Raw genomic sequence first — 23,270 nt, 5'->3', positions numbered from 1 at the left:
CCTGTAACTGGAAGGGAACCCAGGAGACTTCTACCAGGACTGACTCCAGGGGCAGTGTGGACAGAGGCGAGGACAGACAGGCCTTCGGGCTGGTGGGAGGGAGACATCTGGACCCTCTCGATGCCAGCACAAGCAGTGGAAGGCTGCAGCCTTTGTTTCCACCTGGCTGTGGACAGGAGGCTAAGAAAGCAAGGAGGGTAGGCTACCAGAGCTGCCCCCACTGGGGGTCATCACGCTCCTGAGAGAAGGGCCAGGCCCCAGAAAATACCCAGTTACCGACACCAAATAGAAAACACATTTTAGCACAAGGAAGCTCCCTGTCTTGGTTCCCACTGACCGTCCAAATGTGCCCCATTACAGACAACCAGCTACATCAGTAGTTCCTTGACTCTTTTAGAGAAATACATTTTCATCCAGCAAGGGAAAACAATAGCACATCTAAAAGCTTTCTCCCCCTCCCAAATAAGCCTGAAATATTTCACCAGAGACCCACAACATCTCTGAGAAATCCCTTTGAACTTTTAATATTGTACAAACAATAAACACCTTCCCATAAAGATAAGAAAACAGACTAAAATCAACAGACAAGAAAGAAGGGGGATGAACCCAATGGGAGGAATCAGAGCAAATTTATGGGTATGGGAGATTCAGCACATAGTCCCTGACGCCTGGGCTGCCCCCGAGTCCTAGTATCCTTCACTGCTGAAGTCTGTTCAATGGGGGACCCACCCGCTCGCCCAACTTCCCTCCCCACCCCACACCACCAAGCCAGAGATGGGTTCAGGTGTGTGGTCTGTGTAGGCACAAAACGATTGCCACGTAACTGACATTATTTCCCTTCTTCCAGGATTTCACTGGGTCCGGGGTGTTGGGGCATCCAGGATAAGTCATGAGGGCATTTGGAGATTGGGAAAGGGGGCACCTCGGATGGCTTAGGGCACCCTCAGTTACAGGAGTGCTTGTGGTCAGGCAGGAGAGCCCCCAGCCAGCGCTCTGGTCCATCGTGTTCCCACTCCTGATTCTCAACCTGCCACAGAAAGCACCGTCTTCCTCAGGGAAAATCTCAGCAGCACAGCTGGGGTTTGAGCCTATTTCTTCAGCCTCTCTCTGTGGGTGAGGCAGCCGAGCCCGGTCTCCACTTTGATCCTGTGGTGGCAGAAAAGCAATGGTGACAGCACAATGCAGCCTGTGCCTGTGTGTTCAGCATATGGGGGGCTCGGTCTCTCAAAGCACCCCTGTGGAAGGCCGGGGAGCATAGGTCGGGGGCTGGCCCCAGTTCTTCTGTCTGTGAGCCCATGTCAGCACCTACTTTGAGGGCATGGCAGGCATGAGGGTGGGGGGTAGTTCTGGGGCAGAGGAAAGGGCCTGGGTTTGGACTCAAGCTCTGGGTCCTCCCTCACTGGCTCATGGCCTTGAAAACGCTGAGCTGCAGGTTTCATATCTGTTAACAACACTAATGGGAGCAAACACATAGGCACCTTTTGCTCTGTTATCAAGCACTGGGTAAGTACTTTATCATGTCAGCTCATTTAGCCCCTGCCACAGCCCCGCGAGGAAGGGGCTGCAATTAACCCCATCTTGCAGGTGAGGAAACTGAGGCAGAAGAATTTTGAATAACATGTCCAGAGCCACACAGCTGACAAATGTGGCAGAGCTGAGGCTCACCCTGGGGAGCCAAGCCTCAGGGTCTCTCTCTCCCTTGCGCATAAAATGGGGATGTATCATACCCACCCTGTGGAGTTGGAAGGAATCAATAAAATATAAAATAATGTCTGAGGAAGTACCTTCATTAGTTCTTTTAATCTTCCCAACTCTCAAAAAGCCTCTTGCCTTCAGGTGGCTTGTGGCATAGCCTTGAAGTCAGAAAACCTTAGTCTGATGCTGTCATGTGCCAGGAAGGCCCCAGGAGAGACAAGTAGGTTGAGGGGAGCAGGAGCAGGCTGTGTGGGGTGGGGGGGGGGGGTGGGTGCTGCCTCTGTGCCCTGTTCGGGAGCTGCCTCCACTGTAGGCTGTGGGCGGGAATCCTCACATGACCCTGTGCTCTGATTTTTCTAGCGGAGAAGAAAATGATGAGCTCAGCCTCTGCAGCAGGAACCCAGCAGATCTACTCCCAAGGCAGCCCATTCCCCCCAGGACACTCGGGGAAGGCCTTCAGGTATGTGCTGGTGAGGCGGGCAAGGAGCTAGGGTGGACTGGGTCTCAGAACTCAGCTCTGGGTGCTGCAAATGCAGCAAACAGTAGTTAGCAGTTACTGTCCCTCAGGCCTTCTCCAGGTTGAGGATTTGGGGGCCTCTGGTTCTGCTCTGTGAGACCTTGCTGAGTTGCCACAGATGCCTGGTGTCAGTTACTCTTCCTCAGATGTGAAAAGCACAAACCTCTGGTTACTGTAATGTGTCTGCTGGAGAGAAGGGAGTGAGTCTGTCCAGTTGGGGCAGAGCTGGAGACACTGGACAGTGTAGCAGGAAGTGCCTGTCCAAGGAAGAATGGACAGCTCAGCCCATCATGTCTGGGTCTCAGTTTAAAGGGACACTTAAGGGTACAAGTGGGGTGACTGGCCTGGGTCTTAGCCTCAAGGGAATTTTATAGGTAATTGAGAAAGCCCTGACATAATCCCTGGAAGCATTGCCCATCTCCAGTGCCTGCTGGGAAAACAGGAGAATAAACTGGGAAGAATGGCCAGAAAGATAGACTGGCAGCCCTCAGGGAGGGTGAGGGCACTCAAGTGTGCCCAGACACTCCCGGGCTTATGAAGTGTCCCAGCTCCATCCCTGGCAGATAGGGGCTCCTCATATAGCCCAGCCTCTGGCTAGCTTGGCCAGGGCCTACCAGAGCCTCCACGTGCAAGCAGGGACCCGCCAAGGGACTGCCCTAGCTATGGGGAGCTTGAGGATTACATTTACACACTGTTCTGTGGACACACCTCCTTTAGAAGCAGCAAGGGGCTCAGCAGCTGTGGCCCGGATGAGCAGATTCTGAAATCTTGGAGCTGCTTGGGCTAGTCCTGTGGCTCAGACTCACTGGCAGCCTCTTCCGAGGATCTGGGGAACCCTGGCCTCAGGCAGGACAAGATGGCAGCCACCACTGAGCTGCTCCTGAACTGTCATCACTGCAGGGCCCGACACTGTTGAGCAACGGTCAAGGGTTGCAGACTTCTCTTGTGCTGCTGCGTTATTCGTTCACACAGCACACACTAACAGAGGCCTGGGCCAGCCTCTGTGCAGCCCCTGCCCAGGCCACGTGATCACTGAATCCTTGTCACACTCACTGCCTGTCCTCCAGTCTGGACAAAGGGGAGCAGGGAGGGAGCACAAGGCAAGAGGCAGTGAGGGGACAGAGTTTGAGGGGTGAGGGGACAACCTGAGGGGGTGTGGCCAGGGAAGGTTGGGCCTATTTCCGAGCTAAGCCTGGAAGCAAAAGTTGGGTTCTGCCACTTAAAGAGGGTGTGGGGCATGTGGGCATCAGAAATGTCCTGAGCAAAGCCCGGGAGGCAAGAGTGAGTGTGGTGGAAGTTCAAATATAGGAGGAACAGAGGATGAGACTGTGGGGCCTCGACTGTCATGCTAAGGGGTTTGGACCTCGTCATTGATGGCTTTTAAGGAGAAGAGGGACTTCAGAAAATGGGGTGGCAGTGGTTTGTGGAGAAGAGTGTCAGACCAGCTAGAGATGCTGGGCCCTATGTTAGGCTGTTGCCTTAGAAACAAGAGTGGGGTGGATTGAAGGGAAGTTGTGGAAGCAGAGGCGGGCCTATCGGCCAACTGGCTGTGCTGAGAAGGAGTAAGAGACCAAGCACTTGTGTGGAGCCTGGCATAGGGAAAGCACTCACTAAATATTAGTCTGTGGGATGGATGGATGGATGGATGGATGGATGGATGGATAGATGGGAAAGTGAAGAGTGGAAGGGAGGAAGGCTGACTGTGAGGCCTTATGCCTGGAGAATGGGCAGAATATCCTATAAATGGGCCTGAGCTGGTTTGGAGTGGGGAGTGGTAAGAGATGAACAACTCTGGGGTCTGACATGGTCACAGGTTGACCTCGGCCCCTAGCAGAAGCGCACCTCTGCACATCATCCTTAGGTCCATCCTCAGCCTTGGTCCACTGGCCGGGGCCCATGCCTTGCTGCAACCCAGAGGCCTGTGGGGAAAACTGGGCACAGGGGCCTGCCCTTTGCCCCAAGAAGCCCCTGTCAGTCAGCCTGGGAAACTCAACAAAGGCCAGCAGTGCTATTGCCAGCCCTTATCAGTGCCATGGAGATGGCCCCAAGGGTGATCAGAAATGGTCTCTGACATCATACTTTGATCAAGAAGGAGAATGGGAAAGAAACCCTTATGTTAAGTGAGGAATTAATTTTAGGAAGATGGGAATAATATGTCTGTTTTACAATGGCCCTTGAAAGAATGTGGCATTCTTGGTTCCTCCCCATTTTAGAAAGGACCAGATAGCATGGAAAAAATATTACAGTTAGTGAAACTATACCCAATTTTCTTTACCAGCCTATATCCTGCCCTTCAAAACCCAGCTGAAAATCCACCTCCACTAAAAGCTTTCTGTGATTAGCCCCATTCCACCCCACTTGATTCACTCATGGGTACCCAGCATTTTGCCCTCTGTGCTAAGCTAGTAGGCCCAGGGAGCCAGGAAGAAGGGCCAGAAACAAAATGTAAGTCTCCCCACCCCCCACCTTTCAGTGTTTAATGAATTTACTGTATACTTGGCATAGCCAAAAAAATATCATGGAAGAATTGCCTACCGGCACAGATGGGCATGCTTAGAAGCAAAGACAAGTGGTCAGAGATTGAGCCTGCAGAAGTGCCCGCAGAGAGCACTGAGGTCAGTGTGACGCACACAGCAGGTGCCTAATAAAGATCTGATGGAGTAAATTGAAGACAAACTGATAGGAGGCAGAAAAGGTGAGCAGTAATGTGCTCTAGGTAGCAGGATCAGGCCACATCCAGCAGGTTTCCATCAACAGCTTGTATTTCTGTTTAAAACTACCTGAAGCCTCCATCCTATTTCCTGAACCCTTAAGCCTTACAGGTACCCCCAAAGGAACAAATTAACCAGAGCACAGAGGAGTCAATTACCACTGAGACTGAATTTTATTCCAAGCAGCTTTTCCCTTCTTGGGAGGGATTAGACTTAAAGTAGAGGAGAGGGCTGGAGAAGATGAGCTGAGGTGGTCCCAGGACTACTCATGGCCAAGAAAGCCCTGGAGGAACAGAAGGAAGGCTGTGTTGGTCTTTGCTTCTTTCCTTCTTTGCTCTGGGGCTTGTCGTGTGTTGCGAGTCCAGTAACATGCTGCAGTGCAGACAGAGAAAGCAGGAAGAAGGTCCGGGCTGGGGCCAGCAGGGGACTCATCCAGACATCCGGATGCATTCTCTTCTCTTCCAGCTCTTCAGTGGTTCATGTGCCTGGAGTGAATGATATCCAGTCCTCCTCTTCCACGGGCCAGAACATGTCCCAAATCTCCCGGCAGCTGAACCAGAGTCAGGTGGCATGGACGGGGAGTCGTCCACCCTTCCCCGGACAGGTATGGGTATCTGGGAGGGCCTTGCCCCTGGGTTCCAAGAAGTGCCTCCCATCTGAACTGGAGCTGACCACCCCAACAACAGCTGGCCACCCTAAGGGCACTCTGAGAGCTGCTCCCCAACAACTTACCATGTCTGCTTGCAGGGGCCTTCTCTCCTCACAGTCTTGACCTGGAGAAACTAACAGTTAAAGGGGTGAGGTGTGCAGAGATGCTCGGTTGGGCATTAGCCCCTTAGTTCTCTGACCCTCTGTTGCTCTCCAAGGAGGGTGTGAAAATACCCAACTCCGGGACCCATTCAGCTCCCTGGTAGTGCTGTGAGGCTGTCCTGACTGGGTTGAGGGAGTTCTTTGTCTTCATAGTGCCAAGGCCTCCATAACCAAGGAAACCAGGGGAAACAGAGCATTATAACCCTGGGGGGAGAAGGTGGGAGGTCACTTCAACCTGACTTGCCCCAAAGATTCTTGGGCCCAAATACCCTGTGCTGGTAGCAGGCCTTGTGCCAGCGTCACTGCCTTCTGAGCCTGCCAGTGGCAGGACCAGCCCGGGGCATCAGGGCCGAGGCCTCCCTGGTGATGCTTCCCATCTGTTTACTTTCTCCTGGTTTTAGCAAATCCCATCACAATCCGGCAAGACTCAGTCATCTCCCTTTGGGATTGGGACAAGCCACACTTACCCGGCAGACCCTTCTTCCTACAGTCCTCTCTCCAGCCCAGCTACGTCCTCACCCAGCGGGAACGCCTACTCCAGTCTTGCCAGTAGGACTCCAGGGTTCGGTAGGTGGGGAATGAGGGAAAGAATTCCTGGGAGAGCCAACAAAAGCAGAATGCTTTCTGAGCATCTTGAACTTGGGGACTTAGCCCCCAGCTCCTGGAATCCCAGGGCAAGGTCTGGAGATTTCAAAGATCCTCTCTTCTCTCTGGCTGTCATGTGGCCAGTGGCATTCCTAAGAGCCTGGGTGCTTAGACCTTTGTGTTGTGATTTGACTTTATCATTTTCAAGATACCAGGGACTACGTTCCTGTGCCCTAGGGTGATTTAAATGTAATTTTAACCCTTTATGGCCCTTTGCAAAGACATTCTGGTCCCCTAAAGGAAAAATCCTTGTTTCAACTAGAGGATAGTTGGAGGTATGACGAATTTTGTCAGTAAACATTGAAAAGTTCTTTCTTTTTAGCATTGAAAGAGGGACCCCATCTTTCTTAGCTTTGTTAACAAAACCGCAGGCCATAAAGGGTTAAGTAACCGCCCCTTCTGGTGCATTTCTCAGGAGCCCTTGCCATTGCCCACTGTTCACATATTTAATGAATCCCCTCAGCAAATCCCCCAAGGCCAGGATTGCATTTCACATGAAGAGTGGCTGACAGGTGAGCTGTGATGCTAAGACACCCAAGCTGGTTCCCCTTTTCTCCCAGGGCTGTGGGTGTAGCTCCTAGGGCTTTCTCTGCAGAATCCATCATTCTCAGGGGAGCATGAGACTGAGCCCAAGCATCTCCATTTCTATCGAGGCTGCTTGTCAGCCTTACGGAGAATGTTATTCCACGTCCCTAGCCAATGCTGCAGAGTTATCCACCGCTCCCCACCCAGTCTCCCGCCTCTACCACTGACAGCAGGCTTCTCCCCGACTCAGCCTGAGGTCCTGGGGTACAGCATCTCCTGACCCCTCGTTTGTCCCTCCCCCTTGGAGTCAGCTGTCTCTCTAGCCATTAATCCCATGTACTTGTAGTATGCACTTATGTTTAGCTGTTAAATATCCTTGTTATATTAGTAAATGAAACTAAATTGAGAACCACGGTGCCCTGTTTCAGAAAGCAGATGCCCTGGGGCAGTTGCTTTCAAGTCAGCCAGGCGCTCAACTCATTAACCACCCTGAGGTCAAAAGTCTCTGAGTCCCAGGAGACCTCCCTTCTCCCTGCATTCCAGTGTGAGAACATTCTCTACATCTTGTCTACCTGGATGTGAGAAAGATCCCCTTGCCACCTACTAGAAGTCAGGCTGATGTAGGCTGGAAGCCTCATGGGTCTTTCCTGGAAACAGGAGGGACCCACTTGGTTCTGACTTATTCCACAGGCATTCACGAGTGCCAGGCCCCTGCTGGGCTGTGGGGAAAGGGAGGGGGAAAGACTTGGTCCCTGCCCTGGAGAAGATCACAGTCAAGGGAAGCAGACATGTAAACAGAGGAGGGCAAGCCAGTGCTGTGGATGCGACAGCCAGTGCCTGCATGAAGGACACCGGCAGCTGCAGGCCAAGGGGGCCGTTGTGTCTACTGGGGTCAGGAGAGGCTTTGGAGGAGAATTTGTACTCGTCCTTGGCAAGGCTGAGGAGCATTTCATTGTGGCCATAACAAGAAAGGTGGGCAGGTCACTTCCCTGCCCTGCCATGACCCAGTGTCTTTAACTCTATCCATCTGTCCAGTCTCCACTAAACAAATGCCAAGCCCTGAAATACAGATGGAGATGGGGCACAGGTAGGACAAGGCCCTGGGCTGGGGCCACTGCACAGCCCTGACAGCCAAGACACAGTCACACAAGTGGGGTCCCAAGACATAGAAGCCATTTTTACATTTTACACTTGCCTTTGAGGTATCTCACATTCCAGATAATTATAATAATAATTATTAAAGCAGCTAACCCTAACTACTAAGCATTTTACACACTTGAATTCATTTATGCTCATAATAGCCCTATGAGTTAGGCACCATAATTATTTTAATCTTATAGATAAATAAATAGAGACATGGTTGAATAACTTACCTGAGGCCTCATAGCTGAGAAGTGGTGCAGTCATGCCTGTAGGGCAAGTTTCAAACCCAGGCAGTGTGATCCGAGTCTGTGCTCCCATCTGCTGCTTTATACTTAACCATCATCTTCTAATCCATCGTTCAGGGCATCTTAGAATTGGGCAGGACTTGGATGTCCCAGAAGATGGTCCTTCCAATGGAACCCTTCCAATGAAGCTTTAGAAGATACTATAAAATACAGAAATTAAGGCTCAAGAAGTTTCATGTGGCCTTAGCATCAGTCAATCATTTGTTAACCTTGATGGGAGCAGTTTGAGTGGAATCGGATGCAGGTGGAGTGTTTGGGCAGTTTGTAATAGAGTGAGTAGGTGGGGAAGCAGGGAGAGGAAGCTGAGGAGAGAGGGGGAAGGGAGACTAAGCCTTGGGATGGAGAGGAAGACCTTGAGGCAGGTGAGGGCCTGAATCACCTGTGGTGAGGAAGCTGCTAGAGGACAGCCACAGGTACAGGCAGAAGTGTTGGGGAAGGGGAAAAAGCTTCGCCGCAGGGTGGAGAACGGGGGTCTGCAGGTGGCCTATAGAGGTTTAAGGATGCCAGGCCCCCCCTGACCTTGACCTCTGTGAAGTCCAGAGGACTTCAAGGAAGTGGGGTCTTCCAGGGACACCAAGCTTAAGGTAAGGTGAAAGAACAGCAGGTATGTGATTAGGAAGAGGATCCGAGGGGTTGGATATTAACGAGAATGGTTGCTCCTGGGGGCACGGTGCAAAAGGGTGCAGGGAAGAGAGGAGATGAGAATGGGTGAGTGGAGGAGGAAACAGAGCAGTCTCCATTAATGGACAGTTTCATTAATTATTAAATAAACATAAGACAGATGAAACAACAGGAGGTGGTTACATCTGCAGTAGTAGGCACACATCCTGGCCCTGCGTGTGCACATCTGAGTAGCTTCCCCAGCGGCCTCTCTGAGGGCATGGGCCAGACCGTTTCAATTCAGCCTTGAGGCCTGTTGGGTGAGCAGGAAAGGGTTCAGAAACATCTCAGCACCCTGCAGGGCCCAGCCTCGGCTAGTTATCCTTGGCTAGTTATCCTGAGTCCAGAGAGGCAGCGAAGTCCATCCGGAACGCCCCCTTCTTGCTGGCTCAAACCAGCATGGGTGTTGGAGAGCCTGCTGGGCAGACTGGCTGAACATCATCCAGCTCAGGTGGCTGATGTCAAGGGACAGCAAGCATAACATGTCACTTTTGAGCAGTGACTCAGCTTCAGCTGGACTCCTTGGAATAGCTTTGTGGATAGAGTCAATACATTTAATGAGAAAATGGCCCTGCCTGGGTTCCATCCGTTCAGTGAGCCACATGCTGTTTTCGTCCCATGAGCTTTCAAGAGTCAATCCAAAGCATTTCTTGTATTTCAGGTCTGTTGAGTTATCCTGAGCTATACTACTTTTGCGTTTGTGTTCCCAATCTTCATTTCAATTTCAGTATGATTTGAGTTATGGCAAAAATCTAGTTCTTTAGATGTAGCATCCAGAGGCAGAACTAAGAAATTCATTTATTTTTAAGTTCAAACATTTCTTTCCTTAAAAAGCAAAGTGTGAAAGATGTTGTGTCCATCAGGGCCTCATCAGGAGATGGAAACTACATCGTTAATTTGAACAGGAAATATTTAATGTGAAGATTTTTTAACTAATTAAAGGTGTTAAAAGAGAACCTTAAGGAATACAGAAATAGAAAATGCAGGAAGCAGCTTCTACCTCTAAGGCTGAGGGAATATAGACAAGAAAGGAACTAAGAACTTGGAAGAGAAGATCCCACCCCCCATGAAGGCTGAGCTCCAGAGCTTGTTAGAGAGACTACCTCAGGAACGCACAACCTGCCAGTGGGAAAAAAACTTGCCAAAGGGTGTAGGGTACAGTGGTACATAGAAGCAGTCTTCCAGGTGGCCAGGGAACTCACTAGAGGATACGGGTGGACCACAAGTCGTCCTTAGGAAATCCATTAGGTGGCCAAGAATTTCGATGGAGAGTGCCAGCCAGCTAGAGCTATTTGCAGGAGGCAGCCCTCTGGGTGGTAAAGGAACTCGCTAAAGAGTAAGAGCCACTGTGCCTCCTGCAAATTGCTGGTAAATACACTATAGGAGGAGAAAACAATATATCTAACCAGAAAGAGAAGCCCCATCCTCTGCTATGTCTTGCACTGTCCTTCTGGCACCCTCCATTGACAAAGGCTAACACTGCACCAGCTGGCAAAGGACAAATGTTCACAGGGTTCAGCTCCAATATCACAAAACAGGGCAAAGAAGGATGGATTGGAAGCTCAGAGGTAATACATTGATAACTGGCAAAGGTGTGTATGACCTGAATCCCCAAATTGGTCAGCTTCTCTCCGACTCAACCACCACCAGGCATCTGCTCATTGACATTATGATGTTTCTTGGAGAAATGCAGGGATCCAGGCACACAGGTTGCCAAGTGAGAAATGGCTCAAGGATGCTGTGGCAGGCCAGGCTTCTGTTTCCTGATTTGCTCTGAATGTGGCATATATGCTCTTTCAGTATTGGGTCTAAATTACATTATTTCTTTAATCAACATGCTTCCACATATAATGGATTGGTGAGCACAAGCATGCCCATTACTTGTTCATCATACGATTTTCAGTTTAGGAAGAGGTAGTTAAAGCATTTCATTCATGCATGACACACGTCACAGTAGGTCAAAGCAGGTCAAAACGGATGAAATCTGGTCACAACAGATTACACTCACAACTCTCAGGATGAGCATCCTTTATAAATCTCAGGAATCACACCCAGAACATAAATGCCCTTCCTTAAAAGAGCCATGTCCATCCCAGCCTGCCTCACCCACCCCAGCAGATTGAAAGACTGAAAGAATTTGTTGTTCTAAAAATGATAGAAGATTCTTTCAGTGATAAATAGGACAAATAATTAGAGATGGAGTGGAATGGGGTAAACACAGTGAGGATGGGGATAGGATTTCAATAATGCGGGTGTCTGAGCTTGTGCCTCGACTTACCAGGCCTGGGCCAGGGGACTTGATATCACCCCCTGGGGAGGGTAGTAGGTACGGGCGTGAGTGCCCTCTGCAGCCCCCCCGAGCCTGAGGAGCGAGGTCAAGGCAGCTCCCTTTTCCTCACCCAAAATGCCACTGGCAGGGGAGGCTTGCCGGAGGAAACCGCCTTTCTCCCAACTGCCCTTTCCCCACTTCCTTATCTTACCCACTCGCTCCCTGGTGCCAAGGCCACTCCTGCCACCGCCAGCGCGCATGCACCGTGGCCAGAACAACCCCCGCCCGCTGCAACGGCTCCTGAATCCTCTCAGAACCAATCCTAGCCCCTCTCCCTTCAATATTGCCATTTTAGGCTACTTCACCTCCTTTCCAGCCCTGCCCCTCTTACCAGCCTATATAACCTGTAATCACCCCTGAATAAATCTCTTTGGCGCATACCCCTACTGGATGAAGAGTGTTTTTGTCCTTATCGCCGCCCTCCTTGCACGCCTCTCGCGGAGGACTCTGGCCAACGTCCTCCGCCTCGCCCTCGCCTCCGGGAAAGAGCCCCCGCCGCCGGTAACCTTTAAGCAGCCCCGAGAGCTGAGGGCTCGGCTACCGGCCGCCACTCCCCCTAGAAGCAGTAACCCCGACCGCAAATAACCTGAAATGTTTGCAGACATTATACCCCCTCTCTCTTCCTAGCTTCTACCCCCCAAACTCAGCCCTGTGTATTCTTACTCATAAATTTTCAGGAATTATAGACCCTCCCCACCCCTATTCCTACTAGTCAGTGTTGTAAAGATGAGGTCCTAGCCAGAAATCTTGGGCAGTTTGTGATCCTTGTTTTGAGATGCAGTTCTTGGTTTTTCTGATTAGAAGGAATTTGTAAATGAATAAGCGGCCTTTTTGGTGTTTCTTATTTTATCCAGCAGGGTTTCTCAGCCTTCGCACTGCTGACATTTTGAGCCAGATACTTTGTTGTTGGGGGCTGTGCTGTGCAGCATCCCTGGCCTCTATCCACTAGATGCCAGTAGCACCCCTCCGCTTATGATCATCAAAAACGTCTCCAGACATTGCCAGATGTCCCCTAGGGGGCAAAATCATCCCTGGTTGAGAACCACTGAGCTAAACCAAACCACACAGGCCCACCCAGCAGGACTTCAAATGAGCCTTGAACCAGGACAGTTTCTGAGTCAGCTGAATTCCACAAGGAAAAATGTTAGAGCAATTGAAAATAAAGGATTTATATCCAGTTAATAGAAAGGAGATTATTCATCCTTCTGCTTCCACCACCTCAGAATCTACAAACTCCTCAAGATTCTGACCTTTGGTCTTAAATCCCCCTGGCTGTCCAGGCAGAAGCAGCCAGTAGCACAACCTATTTGGAGACCTGGGCTGACCCAGGGCCCACACATCCGGCCATGGCTGGAGCAGCCAACAGCCTAGACCTTGCTCAAGAAGCCAAAAGAGCAAAAGAGATTCAGCCTGGCTAGAACCCAGCTCATAGTTTGTACCCATACACATGGTTTTTGGAACAAGGAGTACATCACAAGGATGTTGGCGACCAGTGGGGCTTTGTTCCAGGAAGAGGCCTGTGGGTACGTCTTGGGGCAGCCCATGTGCAGCCCCTGCTCATCATCCCTCTGCTCTGGCGGGTCGGTGAGAGCCGAAGTTTAGGCTAAGAACCCACAGTGCTCTGTCATCCAGGAGAGGTCACGCTCTAGTTCATGCTCATCATTTAGGGGGGCCACTAATACCATTCAGAAAAACATTTCTGAAAGGAGGGCTTTCCCCTTAACTCTCCCCATCACATGGCCAGTGAACTCATCCTTCAGGTCAGCACTTTGTTCGAAAGTTCCTCTAGGAAGACTGAAGTCTGAGTTAGGGCCTGCTCCCATGTCCTCCCAAGGTTGCATGTACTTCCCTTGTAAGAACTCAACAATTCTGGTTGCCTAGTTACTCATCTGTCTTTCTCAATGGATTGGGCTAGTATTGATCAGCACTGTATCCAAAGCACACTGATCAGGGTCTGGTACATAGTAAGTGTGCAGTATATATACTGTATTTATAGACTGGAAGCACATGAGCTTCAGAGTCAGGAAAACCTGGGTTCAAACCCTGGCTCTGGCATTTATGAGCTACATGAGTTGGGCAAGTTTCTTTGCATCTTTGAACCTCAGTTTCCTTATCTGAGAAATGTGAATAATGGTACCCATCTCTTAGAGTCACAATGGAGAGGAAATGAAGTGAAATGGCCTATATTAAATACCTAGCACGATGCCTAGCACTTAGACAGTGCCCCCAAAACTACGAAGACCTTTCCCTAACTAATGTGTGTCATTGCCAAAGCAATCCAAATGAATGTTTGTTTCTGTGTACCCTCAATATCTATTACCAACATTTTAGAAGAATCCCTTTCCTTCACAGAATCCCAGTTCCTTCAAAGAAGTTCAAGAATTTGTATTCTACATCTTTGCATCTGTAATTAACAGAATCATCCTCCCCAGACATAAAGAGCTAATCTCCTAATCTTTATCCCCCTTCACCCCAATCCATCTCTGGCTGTCACTGAAGAAAGAATGATGAGAGAATGTCTCTGGCTGTCACTGAAGAAAGAATGATGAGAGAATGTGTGCTTGTTTCATCACAGGTTGGCTATACTCAGGAAGCCTCAAATCTGAATAGACATAAGTATTTATGGTAGGTTCGTGTTCCTTCCTTCCTGTGACCCTCTTTAACACCCTCCCTCCCCTCCTTCCTTCCTCCTTCATACGCTCATTCTTTCCTTCATCAGATACTGAAGCCTGTGTGCCCAGCACTATACCCAATAAAGGCTGGGATGGGCAGAGATGTGATCCTTGGCCTTAAGTTACTCACACTTTGAGGGTATATTGGTATAAATGTGCCATCATAAGCCCATAAGGGCCATGGGCAAGCTAAGAGGAGAGAATGACTGAGGAAGCCAGCAAAGACTTCTCACACAAGGTCACTTTGATTAGGGCATTGAGCATGAAAGAATCCTCTAGGCCTTGAGAAGGGGAAGGATGTACAGTGTCACAGGGTGTGGTAGAGTGGTGTTTGGGGGGATCCAAATATTATGACGCGACTAGGGTAAAGGGGGATGGGAGTTACAGAGAAAAGAAGTGGGAAATGGGCCTGGAAATACAGATGGAAACCAGATGACAAAAGACCTTGTATGCCAACTCTAAGGAATGTGGACTTGATTTCATAACAGTGGCGTTAGTTTTTAATCAGTGAACTACGCTTTAGGAAGCTAACACCGGTACCCAGGTGGACCTGGGAGAGATTGGGTGTGGGGGTGACCCAGAGCAGTGGGAATGGAAGGAAGACATGGGAAATGAGAGGTGGTGTTAGGGGAGTGGGGACTCAGCAGAACTCAATGAGTGACTGGTTTTGAGGGATCAGTGGGAGGAAAGAATCAACACTCAATTTTTCTCTCTGGAATGGTACTGCCATCCACTGAGATGGACCTCTATGAGGAGGTGAGATGATTGTTTCAGCCATGATGAGTCTTAAATTTTCTTTCAGAGGAGTAAATAGACATGTCTCCTAAGTACAGACATATGGATCCGAAGCTGGGACTGTAAATACTGCCAAAAATTCAAGTTCATCAATCCTAATTCTTCCCACTCAGACCCCTCAGCACAGCTAATCACTCAACAAGCATCCCCTCCTCCACCATATCTCAAATCCATCTACTTCTCTCCACCTTGCTTTTGGTTCCGTAATTCAGCCACGATCATCTCTTGCAGAGGTTACTACAGCAGCCTCCTCCTAACTGGTCTCCTTCCCTCTTGTCTTGCCGCTCCATTGCTTTCTCATACCACTGATGGGGTGACCTTTCCAGATGAACAAATCAAAAATAGAGATTTATTAGGGCAATGTGATGTAATGGCGTAAAGCAATCAACTGTTTGATAGGGCATCCTTTCAAAAGTAAGCGCCAGGGTACAATTATGCAGTTTCCCCACTAATGCTGTTACCAGGTACATATTTTTTACAACAGAATCCCATGTGCATGGTAAATTTAAATCCCCCTTTGTGCTGAATTAGGGGATTGTGCCCTTCCCTGACTTTATAAAACTCTTTACCAGTTGTTGTCATCACAAAGAGTTGGAAAAGTACTAGGGATGAGGTCTTAAAGGGAACTTATATGCTTAAAGCCCTTTAGATATCAGGCAGTATATATGGGGTGTGTGTGTGAGAGTGTGCACCCAGTGGTGGGCCTGTCCCACCACCCAGAGCTTGACGGAGAGCCCACTGCCTCCAAAATGTTACTGAATGATTTGAAACAAGAAAATAATTTTTCTGGGTTTATCTTAATGCACCTTAAAACAAACCGGTCGTATTTGGTATAATCTTAAAAAGGGTTTATATAAAATTTTGCTTATTTTTCCTATTTTCTCTTTTTCCATTTGGGTATTCTTCGTAAACTGGAGACAAAGCAGATTTGCTCTCACTCTAAATTAATTTACCAAGAAGCTTTCTCTTCTTGTCTGAGCAGGGCCCCGATTTCCTTCCCTCCCAAATAAGCTGATGCTAAGACACATTCAGCTAAAGAGACAGACGGAAAGGGGTGTGGCTCTTGTCCTTGTAGAAGGACCAGGCAGAACCCTGTGCACGGCTCCAGCCAAGTTACTGAAAAGGTGGTGAGATGGACAGTGGTCAGGGAAGTGCCGAGACGAGGCTCTTCCTCTCGCAGGGCCAGATTCCCTTTAAAGAGCAGCCTGTGAACTGAGAAGTGCCCCTTGGCGGGGCTGTCCGGCGGTGGCAGGGACTGCTTCTCCCTTCTCAGGCCAACACGGCCCTCCACTGAGAGGGCCTCTCCCTGCCCCTCCTCTGGTCCCCCACACAGGCCTCTGGCCCCGGGTGTCCACCTGAAGCCTGGGTGTGTGGCAGGTGGACTCCAGGGCGAGCTCAGGGCCTGCGCTGCTCCTCAGTGGGCTACCGTTTCTTTCACCCCCTGACCGCTCTAGTGCTAGACGGACTTACTTCTATCAGAGTCAGAGAAAGAGGGGACAGGGAACATGCAGCCAGCCGTAGACGGAATGCCTTTCAGATATGTGGGGCCCTGTGAGCTGCACTGGTTCTTAGGTCTTACAGAACCACGGATGGCTTTTAAAGGAAGTGTCCTGTACGTCGGATCTTTCAGCTGAAAGTGGACAAAGTAGCGGGCAGTTTCAAGGGCGGCCCTCAGAAGTCTGGTCGCAGTGGCAAAGCCAGCACCACGGTCAGCAGAGCGGTGAGCAGCACTCCCACCAGCAGCCCAGTCAGACTGAAGTGTTCCAGGTAAATCGAGCCAGCACCGCCTTCTCGTAGGTACCGGCGCCTTCTCTCTGCCTCCTTTCCTCCTCGGTCTCTGCCGTAGCTCCGAATGCCAGATGGTGATCGTGAGTTCTGGCCCGGCCTGGGTCCGTGTTGTAGCCCTGAGCTAGAGGGGAGTCCAGGAATAGAAAGTCCCGTCCTGCCCTGCAGGAAACGTTGTGTGCAAAGGGACCTGCAGCCTTTGAGCTGAGGCAGACAAGAGGATGTTGCCCTTTGAGACTCCCCGCAGCCCCAGACTCCAGGGCCACCCGGGAGAGACACACAAAGCCAAAGACTGAAGGGAGCTTGCTCTCTGTAGCAGTGGCGGCCTCCCCTGAGGGCTGCAGGCCCCTTCTGGCCTTGATGGCCTCCAGCTGCCAACCACCTCCACCCAGGAGGGACAGCGTGCCCCAGTCCAGACCCTGGCCTGAATTCGGCTTCTCCCTGGCACAGCTCTTCTGCCTGGTTGAGCCTAGGTGTTGGCCGCTAGGTGAGGATTCCAGGGCACCTTGCCTTGAACTTCTAATCCACTGTCATTTGAGACATCTCTGGCCCACTACTAGTGCCTAGGGCAGATGGATCTAACTGTGCAGGTAGAATGGACCCTGCTGGAGGACCCTGACTCCTTGAGGTTTCTTTGACTCCACTTTCAGCCAGAAATGTTCTCACTAGAAGGCTCCAAACGGTGATGCAAGCCTGTTGACTGCCCCCTCGGCCCTCCCCCCAGGTCTGCACGAGGGAAAGGCACCTTGTGACAAGGGCCTGGGCACCCTCCATCTCACCCCAGAGCTCAGGGCTGCCCAGCAGAGCAAGGATTGTGGGCAGGAATCGCATTGTGGGAGGGGTCTAGGACTGCTAGAATCATCGCCCCTTCTCAAGGTCAACTGTTCCTCTACCCCTCCCTCAGCCCAAGCTCCTTTCCTGCCAGGTCAACCAGAATCTTCTCCAACAAAGATCAAGGATCCAGGAGTTATTCCAGGTCTCCAAGGGCAGTATCCCTTTAAATATACAGAAGAGTGTCTTGCCCAGACTTAGCCTGGCCGTCCCTAACCTACAGTAATTGTTCCCTCCTTCCTCCCTCCCTCTTCCTCCTATAAGTCCCCTGGCCCTTGCCCATCCTTATGCCTAACATCAGCCCCCTAAGCTAGAATTTCCTAAGTGGACCTTAATGGTCGTGATGCTAAAAAGAATTCTGGGTCAAATAAGTTTGTGAAACACTGGTTAGAGTAATTCAATTTCTTTGTCTTGCAGGACTTATCAGAGTCTTTATTATACTAATGAGGACTGTGAATTTCTAGGAGGTAGGCGAAGTATGCCTTGTTTCCCAAACTGATTTGTCCACAGAACTCTTTTTTTTTTTTTTTCCACTGAGTGTTTCATGGGCCTAGGATTCCACAGAGCACCCTTTGGGAAAATTGCCATAAGGAACTGAAGTATTGTCAGCCCCATTTTCTGGATGGGTAATCTGAGGCCAAGAACTTGAAAGACTTGTCTAAGACTGAAGCATAACCATGCATGGATTTGTCCCTGCCCTCAAGAAACACAATGAAGACAGGCCTTGCAGATCTCCTCCATGCACATACTCTCCCTCTTCTCTGCCCTGCATTTCATTGCTGTTGCATTTTGAGCAGCCGGTTGGTGCCAGGCTGGGTTCTCTCCACCAGTGGGTCTCTTGTCCACCCTGTGTCCCTGGCTTGGCTTTAAATAGACAAAAGTCATGTCCTGAAGTTGTGTTTGCTGGCTAGAATGACAGCTCCCAGGAGAAAACTATTTCCCAGGGTCTCCACCATTTGAGGATACCTGCAGAGCGTCCCCCAGAGGGCTGGGGAGTGTTTCAGGGCTGCCCCTGTTAGAGAGATGCCCTCAAGGGTGAATGGCAGGCTGGGCTCCTGGGACATGCCCAGTGCACAGGAGAATGACCCGACTCCCCTGTGGCTTTCTTCTCTTCTGCAGGACATGCTGCCCATGCCAGGAGATCCAACCCAGGGGACTGGCAACTATAACATCGAAGACTTTGCCGACCTGGGCATGTTTCCACCATTTTCTGAGTAGCTGTGGGCAGAGCGAGGCTCCCACTGTGTGGTGCCCTCCATGCTGTGACGTCGACACCGGTATGGATGGGGCCCACCCTGTCCCTGCCTGCCCTGCCACAGGACACCCCACCAGAAGGCATCTCACCCCCCTGTTCCCATAGGCACATCATCGCCCAACTCTAACCTGCAACAGTGGCCGCTCTGGCACTGACCACAGGCATTGGTAGACGTTTGGGATTTGCTGTATTTATTCCGTTGCACCTGTGTGTGCTTGGGCGGGGAACATATTGGGCCCATTAAATTTGGTTGTGAATAATCTCTTAATAGACAGCTTACACCTGTAAAATGTTCAGTGCAGCCCATTGTGACCAGGCAGCAATAGTCAGCCTGTCCAGGAAGCTGAAATAGGGTTTCTTCAATCTTTTAAACTCTGCTGGATGGGTGAGGCTCTGGGATGTTGGGAAAAGATGCAAGAGGGATGCACAGCCTTTGTCTGCAAGCTGGAGGTGAGCAGAGAGCACAGGGACACAGGACACTGGCTCCCCTGCCACTCAGCTTGGCTAAATCTGTGTGCGTCCGTGGTGCTGTGGGACATATGTACTTTTTGCGGTGTGACATGAACTTCCTGTCCTAATGGATGTGTTGTGCCTCGTGTCTGTCGTGTGTGGCCAGAGTGAGTATATAGAATCCAGAGTGTACAGTGAGTGTGAGATCCCAGATGCAGGGCCCCCCTGCCCAAGCTTGGCAGCACCCCAACCAGAGGGGTGTTTCAGTTGGCCTTGGCCTGGGGTCTGGGAGCTGGGCTGACCTGTGCAGGCTGGCACTTCAGCATCTCCAGGAGTCAAGGCTGGGTACCTGCTCACTTCGATAGGTCAGTTCTTTGGTCCAGGCCACCTGGTGTAGATTCAAGACCTCCTCCTCTTAGAGAAACCAGCCCCTTCCTCCTACAGGAGACCCCATGGGAAGCCTCACCTTTCTCTTTCTTAGGCGGAACAACTTCTGTTCCTGATTACATGTAGATGTTTCACATCCTTGGTCCATTGGTGAGAGACAGACCTCGTCCCCACTCAGTGCTGTAGGAAGGCCACCTTCCGTCCTGTCCTGAGTGGTCACAGAGGCCTGGGCTCTTCTCTAGACATGTGGATGGGTTGGGCAGCAAGGCCTGGGTCTCCTCATGTCCTCTGTGCCGTGCTGGCCAGCCTTGGTGGCCACATTCTGCTCGGTGGCTCTGGAGGTGGTTAGGGATCAACCCCACGTGTGGAGATGGGAACTCTGAAATGCATTCCTCCAGGCTGCCTGAGTCTAATTTCTTCGGCCTATCTGGGGACAAAAAGTGTGCAGGTCTGTGGAGCAGAAGGGCCCAGTTCTCCTCCATTCTGGTTCTGCCACATGCTCATGGGGGGTCTTGAATTTCTTGGGTGGCCTGAAGACAGGAGTAAGAGCCAACTTCTAAGAGCTTTCTGCCTGGCTGATCCCTGAGTCCATGGTCCCCGGCTTGCTGGGTTTTGCCAAGATTTGAGGAGATGAGTTTAAGAATCCAGCCCCCTCTTTCTCACTTGCCTCTGCCCCCTCCCATGCCCTTTACAGCAGCAGAGGCTCTCTCTGCCTCTCTAGTTTTCTAGAGACAGCCAACCTCTCTTTTCCCATCAATATCCCATGAACCTATATGGGATAGAACCTACACATGGCTGCCTTTCCTATCTGGAAAACCCTGGTGTCCCCTCCAGAGTCCCTTTTGGCCTACCGTAGCAGGCACTGCTCGGTGGTGAAAACACTGAAACAACCGGTGTCCCCCCTCATGGATTCCGAAGGGCCATGGAAAGTGGATTTAGTTCTAGGCTTCCTGAGTGCAGAGGGAGCCCAGCATGCAGGCAGGAGCCCTGGGAGAGTGTTTGCTGTGATCCTTTGAAAGCTCTGCATTGAACTCAAGCCCTGTCTGGGTCCAGAGGCATGTCCCCGCATCGCTGGGTGGCTTCACCTATAAAAGCCCAGCGTTTCTCTGTAGAAAGCTCTGTGTGGTTGCAGCTCCTAGGCTCTAAATTAACACTGATTTTACAGGTTTTAGAGTTGTTTTAAGCCTTGTGTATATAATGGTGATTGGGTCTTGAGTTTGAATGCACATGGTGTTGCTCCACCCTCAGGAGCCTTTTTGCTTCTGGGGAGATGGCGGGTGGTTGCACTGTCCACCTCCTAACAGCCGGACCAGCCCAGGCTTCCCAGGTGTGCCCTGCCCCAGACCACCTCTGCCTTCAGCAGCCTGGAGATTGCCCCAGGCAGTGGGCTTAATTATTCCCAAACAAAAGGCACAAGAATCTGCTTTAGGATTAAAGAAAAGCTTGTCAGTGAAATGAAAACAGACTTTTTTAGGGCTTTTAGTCTGTGGGTTAGGAAGTTTAAGGGGTTTTATGTTTGTTTTTTCCTTCTCTTTTTTTGGGAAGTTGGCAACTTGACTTAGGTGCAATGAATGGGCCCATTTCCTGTGAGCCTGCCTTGTATCCGGGTCTGTGCTGAGCACTGAGGGGACCAAAAAATTATGAGAGGATCCTGGCTTCCAACAGCCTTTCATCTGTTCTCAAACAGGGCTTTAGGTTGCAGCCAACCCAGTTCTTGGTCCTGGAAAGTGAGAATTTGGGGGTGACTGAAATCCAGACAACTGAGGAGCATCCTAACAAAATAGTCCCAACCTCCTTCCCTTACAGCTTTGTCCTGGGAGCAGCAGCAGGGAATCTGATTGACTTGAGTTGTGTGTCTTTACTGTTCCTGACTCTACTTTTTGGTTGTGATTCTAAGAAGCCATCATGTGGCCTGTAAGAAAATAGGGGAGAAGGAGGAGGCAAAGCTCAGGACTGACAGAATCCCACACACCCAGGGGATTCTCACCCAATTCTTGAGAAAAGCTGAAGTAAGAATTTTCAAAAGAACCTCCCGTGCCAGTCCTGCCCAGCCTTAGAAGGCAGAATGCTCAAGGACCCTGTCCTCTGCTTGTCCTTCAGTCAGCCCCAGCCCAGATACCTCCCCTACTGGAGATGGAGTCAAAGCCCAGGCTGGAAAGGTGAGACACTTAGGACTTGTGTGCTTCTGTGGCTCACTTCCTCACTTGCACCTCATCTGAACTACTAGACTTTCCACTGGCCTCCTTTAGGCTATGCAAGCAGATGGTTTTCCACGGAAGAGGGCCATGTGGTTGCTGCCTGAGCCATTGGTGAGGACACAAAAGCAGCCACACTGGGTCTCAACCAAGACTAGGTCAGTGACTGTAGTAGTGGCTAAGAATGGTTCTAACTATATGTCACTACCTACTAGTGTTTTGCTTTTAGCTTTGGTTTCAGGGAGTGATAGAGCCATCACAAAGGGCTACATTCTCTGTTTCCCAATGTATCTAATTCAATCCTTTTGTTATTTCATGAATACCTCTTGAAAATAGGGGGAAATCCTGATATTTAATGAAACTTACATCGGGGGGTGTAAATCGTCTCTGTGTTACCTAGATGAGCCACACTTGCAGATGTCATTGCTGCTACCAGCCTTAGCCATAAATGAGGCAGGCCCCGGGGTCCTCAACGATGATAGAGCAGTCAACACACGCGTCTCTAGGCCCACCAGCTCCATAACCATTAAGACCTGTCACAGGAACAAGAACAAGCAGTTACCAAGCAGCTTTAGTCAGTAACAAGTCAGAATAGAAACACTCTTTGTGTCACCAGGAAATATGGGTTTGGTCCTTAAGTAGCTGCATGCTGGCTTCCCAGAGGTCCATGTCCACCTCCAGTGCCCCCACCCCATCTCATACTAAGCAGCCATGAGCCTCAACTGCCTGGAGTCTGGGGAAACTTGAAGAGGCACCACACAGTCACACAGGCCCATTTTCACATGTAGGTGTGCTTGGATTTTGTGGCCAAAGCTGGTTTTGTTGTCAAGCAAATGATCAAAATCTGTGGGGCACTGACTGAAAGCACCAAAAGGAAGGTTCCACAGGCTGTGTGGGAACAGGCAGCTTGCTTCATGTAACCAACTAGTTTTCCTTAAAAATCAAAAGATTTCTCAGAGAGGCTTCAGTGGAAAATTTAAGCACTTAATTGTTCCTCTTTTAACCTTTCTTCTTATGGATGTGAACTGTGCTGTGGATAAATCATAATTTGTATTTCTTGAATAGTCTCTATGACTAACAGTTATTACGTTGATTGTGTATATGTGTAATTAATGTAACTGCCTTTTAAAATTTCATGACAATAAAAATGACTTTGCTCTGAACAGTGATTAGTCCAGCCAGCTTTGTAATTGGACAGTTTGTGGAGTTTGTCCCTTAGAATTTGGGATATATCCTCCTCTTAATGGCTGTATCATGTCATAGCCAGTAAAGGGTACAGAGTTCATGTGGGCTAACAAGGGATCGTTTCAGGGATTCTAAGCTGCATAGATTGAAAAGGAAACTAAAACTAACATTTCTTGAGATTCTTTCTTGAGCAAGGCTCTCCACAAGTTTCTTTGCCAGTATTAATCATTACAAGCCCCTGTTAAGTGCTTATTATTCCTGGTTTACAGATGAAGGACTTGGGACTCAGAGAAATTAGGAGATCTATCTAAGAATGCACAGGAAGGAAATAGCAGAATGAGGATTTGATTGCAAAACCCTGTATATATTGTCCTC

General features: G+C 50.0%; 1 protein-coding gene and 1 long non-coding RNA gene across 7 annotated transcripts in view; one reads left to right on the top strand and one right to left on the bottom strand.

Annotated features, from left to right (window-relative positions):
* Positions 1-22,875, top strand: part of ARNT2 (aryl hydrocarbon receptor nuclear translocator 2) — a 214,929-nt gene extending 192,054 nt beyond the window's left edge. For 4 of the 6 annotated variants that reach the window (XM_037833232.1, XM_037833231.1, XM_037833234.1 and 1 more), the window contains exons 15-19: positions 2,056-2,155; positions 5,389-5,527; positions 6,135-6,300; positions 16,438-16,574; positions 18,543-22,875. In XM_037833232.1, the coding sequence (XP_037689160.1) occupies positions 2,056-2,155; positions 5,389-5,527; positions 6,135-6,300; positions 16,438-16,574; positions 18,543-18,641 (641 nt within the window). In that variant the 3' untranslated portion in view covers positions 18,642-22,875. Of the gene's footprint in view, positions 1-2,055; positions 2,156-5,388; positions 5,528-6,134; positions 6,301-16,437; positions 17,891-18,542 lie in introns of all 6 variants that reach the window. The other 2 variants (XR_005216382.1, XM_037833235.1) reach the window with 2 other exon arrangements.
* On the bottom strand, positions 5,090-9,188 carry LOC119531693. The gene is made up of 4 exons (XR_005216384.1): positions 8,277-9,188; positions 6,201-6,327; positions 5,656-5,705; positions 5,090-5,408 (listed from the first exon to the last, which is right to left on the bottom strand). It is a non-coding gene; the product is annotated as an uncharacterized LOC119531693 (long non-coding RNA).
* Positions 22,876-23,270: the final 395 nt, after the last annotated feature.

This window comes from Choloepus didactylus, chromosome 4, assembly GCF_015220235.1.
Source record: "Choloepus didactylus isolate mChoDid1 chromosome 4, mChoDid1.pri, whole genome shotgun sequence".
In the NCBI taxonomy this organism is placed as follows: domain Eukaryota; kingdom Metazoa; phylum Chordata; class Mammalia; order Pilosa; family Megalonychidae; genus Choloepus; species Choloepus didactylus.
This window is presented reverse-complemented; position numbering and strand designations above follow the sequence as displayed.